The 14,052-nt window shown below is 44.6% G+C and overlaps 1 protein-coding gene across 7 annotated transcripts in view; it reads left to right on the top strand.

Moving 5' to 3' along the window:
- The first annotated feature begins 1,119 nt into the window (after window positions 1-1,119).
- IKZF2 (IKAROS family zinc finger 2) overlaps window positions 1,120-14,052 on the top strand; it is a 119,160-nt gene continuing 106,227 nt past the window's right edge. For 4 of the 7 annotated variants that reach the window (XM_068137999.1, XM_068137995.1, XM_068137996.1 and 1 more), the window contains exons 1-3: window positions 1,120-1,419; window positions 4,142-4,190; window positions 4,891-4,995. In XM_068137999.1, the coding sequence (XP_067994100.1) occupies window positions 4,157-4,190; window positions 4,891-4,995 (139 nt within the window). In that variant the 5' untranslated portion in view covers window positions 1,120-1,419; window positions 4,142-4,156. Of the gene's footprint in view, window positions 1,420-4,141; window positions 4,191-4,890; window positions 4,996-5,225; window positions 5,245-14,052 lie in introns of those variants that run through there. The other 3 variants (XM_068137994.1, XM_068137997.1, XM_068137998.1) reach the window with 3 other exon arrangements.

Genomic DNA, 14,052 nt, shown 5'->3' with positions numbered 1-14,052 from the left:
TATGTAATGAATGACATACACAACCACAGCTTCTTAAGGGACTGTTAACTCTGGTGCCTAATGGCATAACCTTGGTCACCAGTGGTTCAACTTTGATGAAGCAATGCTTGAAAACAGGATGATGCTATGCCACCTGATCCAAGACCTACGGAAGTCAAGGGAAAGCTCCTGTGGGAAAGCACACCACACGTTCGCCCACCGCACAGAAGCCACAGGGTGCTGGAGATGCACCAACTGCTGCGGTGGGTTTGGGTCAGGCCCCTGAGGTGGGGACTGTGGCACTCAGAGATGTTACTTTAGACTTGGCCAGGAGGCAGCGCAAGAATTTTCCTCAGGAGAATAATGGTTACCCCATCATACCTTTCCCAGTTTTCAGGAGAGGGGGGGAAACAGCGTGGAAATGCTAGGCTTTCTCCCTGACAGTAACGCTCACGAAAAAGGAGAAAAAATTATCTAAACTGTACTTCGAGTATTAAATCAGACGAGTGCGGCAGCTCCGAACCCCTCCCCCGGCTACCCCCGGGGTTCCACCGCGGCGGCAGCCAGCAGCACGCAGCCAGCCCCGGCAGGACGGGCCGCGGCCAGGAGCGGTGGGCGCTGCGCGCCCGCGGCTGCCCGCCAGTTAAAAATAGAACTGCTGAATCATGACTCTGCCGGCAACTTCACCCGCCCGGCGGCGGCGGTAGCAGCGGCCCAGCGGCTGCCGCTCCTGAGGAGGAAGAGCGGGGACAGGGTATGGGGGGACGGTGACACGGAGTAGCCCGGTGCCCGGAGCCGAAGGGACACACGCACACAGACGCGACACATCGCGGACGCGCCGCTGCCCTAAGGGGGCGGCGCGCGCGCGTGTGTCCGTCCGCGTGAGACGCGGAGCGCAGGCGGCGGCGGCGGCGGCACTTGTCCTGTAATCGATTGCCGAGCGTGCTGAGCCGAGCGGCCCTGCCGGCGCGCACCCCCCCGCCTCCCTCCACTCCTATTCCATCACACGCGCCCGCACCGGCCCTCTGGGTGAGGCGCCGCAGGGCGGCTGGGGCGGCGCGCGCCCGCCTGTCGGGGCGCGCGCCCGCCGGGGTGCGCGCCCACGGGAGTACGCACGAGCGCGCGAGCGTGTCCGTGTGTGTGTGTGTGTGTCCGTGTGTGTGTGTGTGTGAGTGAGTGAGTGTGTGAGTGAGTGCGGGCGGGCGGCTGCTGCCGCCGCCGGATCGGTTTCTCGGGGTTTGACCAGCTGTCCCAGGCTAACCCTGCTCTCTGAAGATGGAGGAAGTAAAAACAGGATTACCCTTAGCTACAGCTCCACTGCCTTAGTTTCCATAGCCAACTGCCGTGCACAAACACACCTCCACTAGGCAGAGAGAGCCGACACTAATAAAAACACAAACAAAAGGGGGATGGAAGTGATTCACTGCCTGCGCGGCTGAGGTAAATCTGCGCCTGGCTTCTTTTTATTTCTTTTATCTTTTTTTTTTTTTTTTTTCTTCCCTCTCCCCCTCCCCCCCCATCCCCTTCTCTTCTTCCTCCTCCTCCCTCACCCCTTTCTTTCCCTGGTGGGGAGGACAAGCTCCGTCCGGTGTGCGAGGCGGCTGCGGGGACGGCGGGGCTCCATGTGTGTCTCTGTGCCTGTGGTGTGTGTGGAGGGGGTCCCCGAGTAAAGTGCGGTTCTGCTGCATCTCTTGCACGGCGGTGGGGCTCCAATGACTTGTTGCTGATAGCCCCTATAACCCCCCTCAAAAAAACCCAAAAATGGCAAAAAGCGCGCCGGGGCTAAGCGGCGGGTGTGTGTGTGCCGGGGGCGGCGGGGCTCGCCCGGTCCGTTAGCCAGCGCCGGCCCCAACTGCCATTTCCCTCGGCGCCCGCCGCCACCTGCGGGCCCCCGGGGGGCTGCGGCCTGGCGCGGCGGCGGGAGCCGGGTGCGAGAGGGAAAAGGGGTGAAATGAAATAAAACGACAAACGAGGCAAGACTTCCATGACTTTGACAGGTTGTGGTATGGGCGGGGAGAGGCAGGGATGAGGCATGGAGCCCAGTGTCGCCGAGGGCCGGGCAGCGCTCTGGGGAAGTTGGCCTAGGTTTCCTGCGCGGGGTGTGAGTCCGTCTGCCGGGCTCCCCCCTAACCCCGTCGCTCTTCAAATCCCCTCGTCCCATCCCGCACCACAGCCCCTCCTCTCCCCCGTTTTCCGTGCCGATTCGTAACGAACCGGTGGATCAAGTTTTTCTCTCTCTCCTCTCTCTCTCTTCCCGCTGGTTAATCGCATTGCTGTAGCACCGGCTGACCTCCCTCCCTCTCCCTCTTTCTTTTTTTTTTTTTTTTTTTCCCCTTCATCTTCCTTCAAAGTATGTGCCATTCCTGAGCGAGTTTCCCCGCCGGCTCATCCCCGGGGCTGCCCGGCTCCGCATGCCCCACCTGTAAGTGTCGGGGGCGGGTATCTCTCCCCTCTCCCTCTCCTCCTCTTCCCCCTCTGCCCCCCTTCTCTCTCTCTTTCTCCTTCTTTTAAAAATTATTTTTCAAACTTTCCCCATCGTTCTCTGTCTTCAGCCTGAGCAAAACTCACTCTCTCTCTCCATTCGTTGTGGAGAGGGAGGCTTTGCAGCTGGGATTTGACATCACCAGCCTAAAAATGGTGACCAAACTTTCCTCCTCGCGTCCCCCCTCCCTGCCTTGAAGAAATATAAAATAAAAATCAAACCGTGTGTTAATTTCGGTTATGGATGTTCCTGTGTTTCTTTTTGTCTTTCTTTCTCTTCCTCCTCCCTTCCTCCCCTTTCTTTCCTTCCACTTCATTGGCTGGGATGATCTTTCCCCGTTGCTTCTGATATTTCTTCCTTTTTCTCAGTGTGTGTCTGCCTACCTGGACTAGGGGGAAGATAAGGTAATTTTGAAGGGCTTGAGGAAGTGGCTTACCTGTCTTGGAAACATTTTTTTGTTATTTCCTTTTAAGAGTCCTGTGAAAATCAGTAATTGAAGAGAGTTTGGTAGCAGCTGGGCAGGTTGAAATTTAAGTGTTATGTGTTGAATGCCTTGGGAATTTGATCTGCTTTATACCAAAGAAGAGCACAGAGAAAAGTATTTATTTATTGGGGGACAGGAGGGGAAGGGAGGAGGGAAGAGAGGAAAGCGGGTTAAGGGAGGGGGAGGGAAGTGGTTTTGGAGACAAGAAGTGAAGCTGCCTGTTTTCCAGTAAGTAATGGAGAAATTCCAGGAGCCAGGGCTAAATATACTTGGCGATCAATACAGAAATGGCTCATTGTGAATAATTTAGCTGCCTGGTGCAGTGAGAGTTTTGAAACTAAAGGCAAAAAGGAGGCCGTGGAGGGAGAGAGGAAATAAAATTCTCCTCTGGTCATGTCAGATTCTTAACTTTTCCACTTAAAAGAACATAGTTATGATTATTGATCTCTCTCTCTCTTTCTTTTTCCCCCTCAATATATATCAAATGATAGCTAGGGGGTGTCATTCTATACAGTTACTTGGGTTTCTGGAAAGTAATAGCTTGTTCTGTGTCAGCAAAGTGCTTCCAGAAACTTTAAGATTGCTTCATGCCACAAAATGCACGATCTGAGAGTATTAAGTGTGACGTCTGGCCTCATGCTGTGGCAAATAAATAGGGTTAGAGTGAACAGGTGTGTGTACAGGTGTGTGTGTGATGGTGTGAGACCTAGAGTTGTAACATCTCTCTCAAAGGGGAATGGGCACTGAAGGGCTTTATTTTACTTAGATCAGGATGGAGCCTCTTGGAGTGCATGTGAAAAGAGCAATTGTTAATAGTATCCATCTCAGTTAATAGTTCTGTCTGTAAGAGCTGATAATTGATAAAGCGTTACCGTCCCAGCTTGAACAAAACAGGTGGATAGTCTGGGAAAAGTCTCTCAGATACGGTGAAAATGTGAGTGAGGGGCAGAGAGTGGTACAGTCAGACCAAGATGATTGCAATGCCTCCTGCCCAGGAGGCAGCTGAATTTCTCACATAATTTGCAGGAAGAGTTCAGTGATTTGCAAATGAGCACGTGCAGTACACTTGAGTGTTTCTAGAGGCAATGGTTGCAACAGCAGTAAAATGGGCAACTACTTAGGGCTTTAAGTAAGTTTAATCATTTAGTGGTTCATTCTGACAGGCGTCTTTGAGGGTGTACTTTTCTGCCTTGCAGCACTGCACTTTGACTATGGAAGCAGAGGCTGCTGATGGATATATAACATGTAAGTAGTAATTTAATTTGATTATCCTGAATTACTTTTCTTTTCCTACTATCCTTTCTATAATGTAGACACCTGAAACTTTAGCTTCCTTGTGTGTAGTCATTGCATTGAGATGGCACTGAATAAATAGCATTTAAACTTTGTGTATGGCTGAAAAATGCATGGGGATGAGGGCGTGGGTGAGTACCTCCAGGTTTAAATATTTGCTGAGGATGAATGAGCTTTGCGAATGGGAGCTCATTTTCAGAAATTCAAATTGCAGCCAAAAACTTTTTATGCCTTTCACTATGCATTTCTCCTGTTTTCTCTGCTGGGAGTTCTATAGGTGCCTTGTTTAATTGTCAGTTAAATCAGAGCTTTGTGGGGGAATGTCTGTATAGTGGAAGTACTGTTTCAGTCTTCTGCTCAGCCTGGATTCTCAGTGTCTGCAAAAAGTAATCCTAACTTGAGACAAAGCAGCTGGAAGGTTTGTCACAGGTGTGTGCGTAGAAGACTGGTGACAGCAGGTTTAGGGGGAGCACTTAAAATCTATCAGTCAAATACTTACTTGTGGCAGCTGAGAGTTTGGCTTTTAGAGACTGTGTGAGATCCCAGTGGTAGAAGGGGGAAGGGAGCAAGCCACTCATAGTTTTTATTCATTGTGTTGCTCTGCTGAAGGAAGGGATGGAAACTTAACAGGGGACTTGTTTTGTGAAAGCAGGTGACAATGAGTTTTCGCCCGAAAGGGAGCACTCCAGCATGGCCATTGACCTCACCTCCAGCACACCCAATGGGCAGCATACCTCCCCCAGTCACATGGCAAGCAGTAAGTCTCTGCTTAAACCTGTTTCTCTGTAGCAGTGGGTTTGGGTTAGTCGGGTCCTCTGGGTCCTCGTCTTCTTTACTGGGTCTTAACCACTGGTGTATGCATCGCTAATAAGAGGAGGACAGGGTAGATTTATTGCTGTTATTTTTCTTTTCGTGTTCACGCTAGTGTCTCATTTAAACATGAACGGGATTGCTAGTCTGAACTATGCCAAGGTCGCATTTGAGAGCTGGTCCTTACCTGTTCCAGGTAGGAAAACAGTAGGTTTGACATGCTGGTTTTGTTTCATCAGGTTTTGAAATTCAAATAGAAACTGTTGTTGTTGTTGTTATTATTATTACTTACCGTGCTTCCCTAAACAACCTGAAATAGCTTTATTTGAAAACAAACACACTTTATTTACCAAAAGGCTTTACTCTGGCAAAAGTGTGAAGTTAAAATATCTGAGTTTGACGGCAGGTTGTATTTTACTGTTCCATACAGAAAGTTCAGCATCCTATTCATTACTTCAGCTTTAACTTGGCAAGTCCAGAAGTGGCTAGGGTAGTTCAAAGTTTATGGCACTCAGCTGCTGACTCTCTAACAGACTGAAAGGATTTTGTTTTAGTATGTCAAGGGACAAATTGAGGAAATGTAGCAACATTTGAGAGTCTACTCAGTGTCGAGTGCTTATAATATAGCATGAAAGTAATTGTGAAAGTATTTTGGCAGTGGATAAATGTAGTTTACACACATTTCATAGACCAAACATCCATTCTTTTCTCTGTGTGAGTGCCATAGCTTGTCCTACTGTTGGTTACAATATTGCATCAACATAGTTACCTAATAGTAACTTTGTTCTTGTATTCAAGAATAATATAATATGCTTTGCTTCCCATATAGTTTCAGAGGGTTCTTTTTGATGTGACACTGATTTTCTTTCTAAGCATATGTACCATAGGTACATATTTATTTTTAAAACTGAGTATATAATAACCCACCCAAGACTGTGAAAGAAAAAGAGAGCTTTTGAAGTTGCTTGCTCTAAAATACAGTGTATTGTCTTCAAAGTCTTTATTAGGTAGAGAAAGATGTTACTTTCCTTGAAGAATTCTTCTTTCCTCTTGCAAATTACGAGTAAAACACAGTTTTTATGAGCCTTTAAAATGGAGGGTTATTATGAAGATCTTCCAATTATATACATGTTACTAGAGAATATGATTGCTAATACTCCAAGCTGAACTTTATATGACAACCGATCATAATTCAGCATCTTTAGATAGTTCCAATCCTGATGCACTGGGATTCTGATATATTTTGTTATGTTGTAAAAGTTTTACTACTCACTTTCTTCATTTTCTTTGTTTCCTTTTTATTAATGGGAAGCCTTCATGAAAGGGAAAAAAGACCTCACTGTTTTAAATCTTCTTTATAATCTAGCCTAAAAACCAGAGTCAAAGTAGGGAATAAAAAGATCTAGGATGAAGTCATGCAAAAATACTTGAACACATTCAATATTTTCCTGTTCATTGTGTTAACATTTTCAGAGTTTTTTTAAGCTTTGTTAGTTCTTGCAACACACTTGTATCTGTAGCCTTGATGAACATCTCAATTTTAAAAAGTGTTTTGTGGTATCTCACAGGTGTCTCAACTGCTTTTATCACTGCTGCTCTGTGTTAGACATGTGCTGATGTTGAAAAATTAGGGGCTCTGCCTGGGATTCTCAAGCCAAACAAAACTTGAGCTTCTTAAATTTGTTTTAATTAATTTATTCTTTGCAGGCATAAAAATGTTTTGTAGAGATGTGGTTTGTGCTGCCTTAAACATGGAAGTATTGATTAGAGGTTGTCAGCTTTTGTGGCAGCTGTTACATTGGCCAAATCTTGACTCTGACATATGTAGACTATTTAGTCTGCCAGGCTGTCCTTCAGAGTTTTCCACCTGTTTTGTGGGGTACAGAAAATCCTTTTAAATGCCCAGTGACCCGGGGGCTTGTGACTTGATTTGGTTTGGTTTAGTTTTTTGAGTGGTGGAGTTAGGAGAGTAAGGAGGAATGGCTATTCAGAATATTTTGTATGCATTTCGTAGCTTCTGTTGGATCAAACCATCATCCTTCATTGTAAATGAAGGAAGTGTCTGCATTATATTTCAGTATGGTTTAATTTCTAGTGTATTCACAGGGGACTGATCTGCTGCTGAGCTACCCTCACAGTGAAGCCCAGGACATGCCACTCTGGCTGGGCAGGGTTTGTTAATAGAGGAGGTGGTACTGGAGACAGTACATATGATGGCACATGGATCGGAGCCCAAACTCCTGGATTTGTTGCCAGTCATCCCCAGTAGGAGAATGGTCCTACTTAGCTGTGTGCTCAGGATGTGCACCTGCAGGGCAGAGATCTAAGTTTTGACCTTTCTTCTTATGTTCCATTGAACTGTTTTGAGCCACAGCTCTTAATTTAGCCTTAATGTGTGTCTGGCTGAAATGGAGACAAAACCGTAAGAGGCACATTTCTTGGATCTGAACCGAAATGAATGAGCAGTGCTCATGTAGCAACAGTAAAATTATGTGCTAGGTAAAGAGTTTTCTATGTTCATTAGCCCCTGGCAATCCCTGTTAGTAGGAATTCTGGCTAGGCTACTTATGTTTTCAGGTTCTATTCCAAAAGGTTTCGGGTTAAATATTTTGGCTTGTGTTGGAGTTGTCTGCTGCATCCTTCAGCCTATTATCATTTTCAAGTATCTAGACGGTATGCATAGGTTATGGATGGGGCTGACACTCAATTTTCCTTGTGAATGAGATGATCCTAAAAGATAAATCACAGTAAATCGTCTGTCATAGCTAACTAATGATCTTACATATCCCTTACGGTATGTATCTGCCTTTAGCAGAATGCTGGATGTATGTTGGCAGATGCTCTGTTCTAAAATACTTTATTGTCATTTTATATAAGCAAAGATTTAAAATACGTGTAAATAATCAAACTGAATTGGTTGATAGATTATCTCACTTTCCTCTACTGCAAAAGATAAAATAGTGCTATACCTGTGGAGACCAGATGATATATTTACATACCCCCCAACCTGGAAGTCCAGATGTTCTTCTGATCTTCTGCAGGAAAACTCTACCAAAGGGTAACGTTCAGAGCTTGGTGTCAAAGGCCTGCTCAAATAATTTTGGGTTGGTTCTAGAGAGTTCCCTGCATGGCCCAAAGCCCTCCTATAGACCCCAGTGGCTGTCTGTCTTGATGCCTTCAGGGAAGATTGTGCTGGGCTGTAAATAATCAGAAACTGACACGCTAATTAAGGGCTGATAGGGAATCCTTATAAAAGGGGCTTTAAAAAGAAGTAATTCCCAGTCACCTCCTTATAACAACACACTCTGTTCTTCCTATAGTTATTTGAGATATTTTTTTCCCCCTGTATCTTAAAATTGTCTCAAGAAGAACATCTGCTTTAGGAACTGCAGGAGCATAATTGTTTGGTTAGTTGATGACTACTTTGTGTAGGGTGAAGAATACTTTGCTAAGATCTCTTGCCTGGTCTCATAGGGAAGGTAATAACAGCAGCCATTAGCTTCTGACAGTCAGTGACAGAAGAAATGTCCTCTTACAGTGGGTATCCCCAGATAACTTTATCTTTGATTTCATAGACAAAAAGAGCAATTAAACAAACAGAGTCAGAGAAATCATAGATGTCGAAGCCAGCATCTGATGTTTAAAACTGATTAAAATTGTGTAAGTTTTCAAGATGTGTTGATATTAGCTTAAAGTGTTACTAGTTTATGAGAAATAATTGATTAAGAAAATATGCGTTATCAACTGACACTGCTGAAAATAGTGAGGCAATTGCATTTTCTGTGTGATGGGGAATGATTGCGCTGTTTGACAAGGTAGTTATTGGGACAATAGTATTAAGTGTGAATGATCTCAGCAACAGTATTTAAAGAGAATTTGGGCAAGGTCTTATAATATAGACTGCTATATTTTCAGTCATCAGGTTAGACTGGACTGACTTATCAGTTGCCTTGTTTGTTTTTTTTTCGTATCTTAAAAGCTCTAAATCTTTCATGATTACTTTCATTTTTCTGACTGTTCTGCCACAGCTTTGTTGACCTAAGCAGAAGGTTTCATGTATCACAGATTTATCAGCACCATATCTATGTGGATAACAAAATGTAGCCGTGGATCCTGCCTTTTGAAATGAAGTTGTAAAATTTAAGTTTGCGTAATGCCTCAGCCACACAGCAAACAAGCCTTGCCATCACTGCAGTGATGCCATGCCCAGGCACCTGAGGATGGACCTTGCACTGGGATTCTTTTTGGCTCAGTGTGTGGTTTTTTTTTTTTTGGTAGGGTGGAGTGATGGAGGCTGAGCCTCTGCAGGAGGCTTTTCTTTAGGGAGCATGGTTGAAGCTGTCTGGGCTGGGTTGCAGGGGGGACTGAATTAGTGCTTTGCGGCAGTTGCTCCCCTGACATGTGCACTGGGGCGTGAAGAATTCTGGCAGCTAAACTGCTTTGCTCTGAAGTGGTGATTCAGGTCTCCAGTTCTTCCAAATGTCTTGGAAAGTGTGAAACACTGCATATGGTGCTAAAAACCTGGACTGGATAACCTCAAGAGGAATGCTGAGGAATCTCTTTCCACAGCAGCCTTTAAGGTATAGGATAAGCATCATCTCTATTGATCTGGGCACCTTTGATCCTGCCTTAGCACAGGGAGGTGGACTTCTGACAGTCACTTGAAATGTCCTCCAGTCCTTTGTGTCTGACTTTGCAACCTTTTCAGTTTGATGTTTAGAGAGCTTAGTTGTGAAATTTCACAGTGATGCCTGATACAGATGTACCTGTGGTTTCACAGGTGGAAGGGCAGTGAGGATGCACTATGCCAAGATGAGCTTAGACATAAGGGATAAACTCAATAAAGTGTGGCAGAAAACTGGAAGAAGTGAGCTCCTTTGACACTTAATTCTGACTTTAATTCATTGTTCTAACCTCAAACTCCTTCAGAATTGCTGTGGGAGTACTCATCAAAGCTTTAGCCAATTGGTTAGCTTCCTTGAAATTTAAGGAGAAAAAAATAATAAATAAAAAAGTGATGATCAGGCTTTAAAGAGAAATCTAGGGGTTTGTCCACACCTAAGAAATGAAAGCTTTGCAGAGTAGTGCCGCACTGTTTGTTTCTTTTTACAAAAAGAAAGAAAAAAGGTTGACCTGAAAATTAGTTACTTATGGGATGCACTTTGGATTGTTGTAGCTTCACCCACATCAGTTTAGATTTTTCACTATGGTGAAAATAGTGAAATAGTTCCTCTGATACAAACTTTGTATGTAAACAAATACAGAGTAGCCTCTGAAACTGGGAGGTGTTTAATTAACTACTGTCTATAGGTCACACTTCAGCTATGGAGTGTTCCCTATTTATTTTTCATACCTTCTGTCCAAGCCTTTCTGGCATTCCCTATGGAGTCAGCTACTTGGCTGCAAAAACATTCCTCCCTCTCGGTGAGTGTTATAATGAGGGTGGAGCAAAATGATCAGTTAATCTCATTAAATAGGTTTTTATTCATTCTGATGGAAGTCTTTTGAGAGGTCATCTGCCAGGGCTTTGTTGCAGCACACACCTTTCTTAGGGAGCTTCTGTTATTCTCTTGGACTGTCAGGTTCAGTTAACTTTCCTTGGTACACACCCTGTTACAACACTCAGTGCTCTTGCTAGCTTGGTAGTCAGCAAGTTTTCAGTGTTTGCTTCTGGAATTTCAGTTCCTTTTCAGACATGCCAACAAAAAGAACACTCCTCACCTTCCTTGAAATGTGCTTTGATAGCAGCTGGACAATGAGATACCTGTTAGAGAGCACTCTGTCCTTCCCATCCCCAACTCCAGGGGAAATTGCTACTCCTGTTGAAATCACTGGGTACTTTTTCATCAGAAATTGGATTGAGGGCTTGTTTCCCATTCTTATGGGCCATTGCCTCTGTCTAGTCCTCCAGCTAATACCATTTTACATTATGAGGTTTTACAGGTGGAAATGCAGCTACCTGTGTCTTCTATGCACTATTGAAGGTGAGCAGTGGTTATCCTCTTTCCAGTGCCAAGAGGGCACTGTGAAGGAATGCTGTGTTCAAGCTATCAGGAAAAGGCATAGCCCCTCAGTAATCCCAGTGAATGAAACTTCTTAGTGGATCCACTTTGAAGCAGCGCTATAGAAAATTTAAGAGCCACTGCTTTCTGTAGTGACAAGACCTGTTGCCAGCCTAGGCATGGACCCTGTGCTGTGGTGTGTTATCCCTTGCCTTGAGCAGTGAATCCTTGTTCAGAGTTCAGGCAGCTGACTACTGCATCCCAATGGAAGGAAGCTTAGCTGTGACTATTGCTGAGAAGCAAATGAGGCTTGACAGGTATGGCTCTGGGTAAAGGCTGACCAGAGGCCCATTTTTTTTTCTGAGTCTTGTCATCATGGAGGTGTCCTTTCATCTTTATGTGCTGCTTTTTTTTTTTTTTTTTTCTTTCCCCTCTTGCCTTTTTTTTCAGATCACAGGAGCTATAAATCACATAGGATGGAAGTTTGGATGGTACCTGTTAGGCTTTGTCAAAAGTAGGAATTTCATTACAATACCCCCTTTGCTTAGGGGTTGGTTTACATGAAATTTTAACAGCCCCACAATGAGACACATTCAGAAGCACCTTAATACCAGCACAGCTTATTTCCTGTCCTGCACGGGAATAATTGTGGTAGTCCTAAATCTCCTTTATTCTGGTGTGATTACATTAGAGCAACCACAGCATTTTAACTCTTCCTATACAGTTGAACATTACCAGGTCTTTTTGGACAAACCCCTACTTACACTACCCAGCAAAAAGTGTGCTTGATCCAGAGCCAGGTCTACATTACCAGCTTCTGCTGGCACCGTTGTGTCAGCCTGTGGCTTTGAAGAGCTGTAATCCCTCACAGCCAGAGTGATGCTGGCAGAAGCTTTGGCTGTGAGTATAGCCCTGGCTGTCAGGGTCACCTGCAAGTGGTGTTACAGGTGGCACATGTGAGTGTACTGTAAAACATCGACACTGTTCCTGGAAAAGCATGGGGTTTGATCCCCCTCATTTCTGTGGTATTAGGTCATGTAAACTTCTGTGAATTAGAATCTCTTTATTTAAACTGACTTTTGCTTTCCCCTACACCCTTTATTTCTGGGGTTTGATCCGCTAACTCTGTGTGGCCAAGGCACAGCACCACAGAGGTGGTGAACTCCATGTGCATCATACCTGCTCTTTTAGCTCACGGTTGCTGCATTTGGCCTGTCCAGAGAGGTCACAGGGCTCTCAGTTTCCCCTCTGGTGAAGCTGAAATTGCTGGTTGTATCTCTGTGCCCTTCAGGAATTGGGGAACACCTGTGGGTGTTTGGAGTTCAGATCTAGGGCCAAACTACACTCCTAACCCCTGCATCAGGGGTGTGAATATTCGCATCTACCAGCTGGTGGTGAACGAAAAAGAGAGCAGTGTTTAAGTGCATCATCCCTCTTAAATAGGTAGGAGTCTCTCTTCTTAGCAGGCTGTGGGTTTTATGTAAGGCATGAGCCAAGGAATCTGATTCACTCCAAACCTACCTCCTTTCTCCTCGCTTTAGTTTCATGTTACCTGGAGAAGCTGCAAAAGCTGTTTACTTTCACCCCCTCTTCCTATTGGTACCACCTGTGAGGCTGTTCTGGGCACAGGTGTAGTCGCTGCAGTAGGGGAGAGAGTAAAGGAAGACTAGTGGGAATATTGAAGTCCTTTCCCTATCACTGGGCTGGGGAAAGCCTTTTGAAGGCTCATTTCTGCTGTTCCTCCTGAAGCTTCATTCAGTGAGAGTAGAAGACCCAGCTGTATCTTGCTGCTGTTGGGTATTTTTCCCTGGCGAGTGGCGTTTTGAAGCAGTTTCCAAAGAAAATAGGAGGTACTGAGGCACAGCAAATCTATTCACTTTTTCTGCTTGTCCCATTTACCTCCTTTTTTCTCCTAAAGTTTACTCTTACATGAGCAAGTAAGAGAGTACATGTTTCATCTCCAGCTAATGGAACATCTGGGAAGGGCTTACAATTGCAACGCTTCATTTGTAGGTAAACCACATATGGGACAAAGTTTAATTTTCTGATGAGGGATGTTTTCTTATTTATCCCTTTTGTTCCTCCACTTGAACAAAACAAATGTTATACTAAAGATATTAATGCTGTGACCTCCAACAGTAAGTTGGAGTCTTCTCAGTTCCTTATCAGTCATGTTTCCCTTGCATTCCCCTCAGCCTGCAGAAAACCCTAATTCCATCAGAAGAGAGTGATGTCCTTTTTTTCCCAGGGGATATGTATTCCTTCAGTCTATGACAGTTATGTTGCTGAGCGACCCAGAAAGCTGACAGGTGAAGCCTATGATATGCCCAGGTCCTTGTTAATTTTTCTCATAATTACTGGGAATTTGTGTATGCACAGTCATACAGGACTCTTTCCTAGTCCTCAGCTCAGCCTTTGGACATTTTATGATTCCTTTTGAAAGAGAATGTGCTCTATGAGGTGGCAATGGTGTAGCAAATAAAACAGAAACCGAGACTTGCTAACTGTAGCTGTGCATCTCTTTAACTCCAGCAGTGTGGATTAAACACCTGTTTCTGGCCAAAGAACAGCAAACAGTACAGTGTGAATTCCCCTTTGAAAATGAAAGAAGTTGCTATTTCTATATAAAAACAGCAATTCTTTCTCCTTTCTTTCTTTCTTTATTTTTTTAATACAAAGAGATATAAGGTCTCTTCATTTGCAGAAGAGTAGCTATTCTTTTTAAGTCGTGGATGGATTTAAAAGTTTCCAGGAAAAAGTTACAGTGGATTGAATACCTTGTTCTGTTTAGCAGCCAGGTCTGTAATAGGGGGAGAAGGCTCAAGTAAAAGAAGAAAATGGGCATTTGTTTTGGTGGGTTTTAGTCTTGTTTCTTGAGACATTCGTATCCTGGAGTGTGTGTCTTGCCTTGTCCAGATAATGGCCTCTGAAGTGGAACAAATCTTATTAATTGGCAGTTTTGCATACTGCTTTTAATTGTGTGTTCCTAGGTGTACTGCCTT

The sequence above is a fragment of the Melanerpes formicivorus genome, unplaced genomic scaffold, assembly GCF_026170545.1.
Source record: "Melanerpes formicivorus ecotype bairdi unplaced genomic scaffold, bMelFor1.0.p_v2 SCAF_5, whole genome shotgun sequence".
Taxonomy (NCBI): domain Eukaryota; kingdom Metazoa; phylum Chordata; class Aves; order Piciformes; family Picidae; genus Melanerpes; species Melanerpes formicivorus.
Note: the sequence above shows the minus strand (reverse complement) of the source record. Positions and strands in the feature narration are given on the sequence as shown.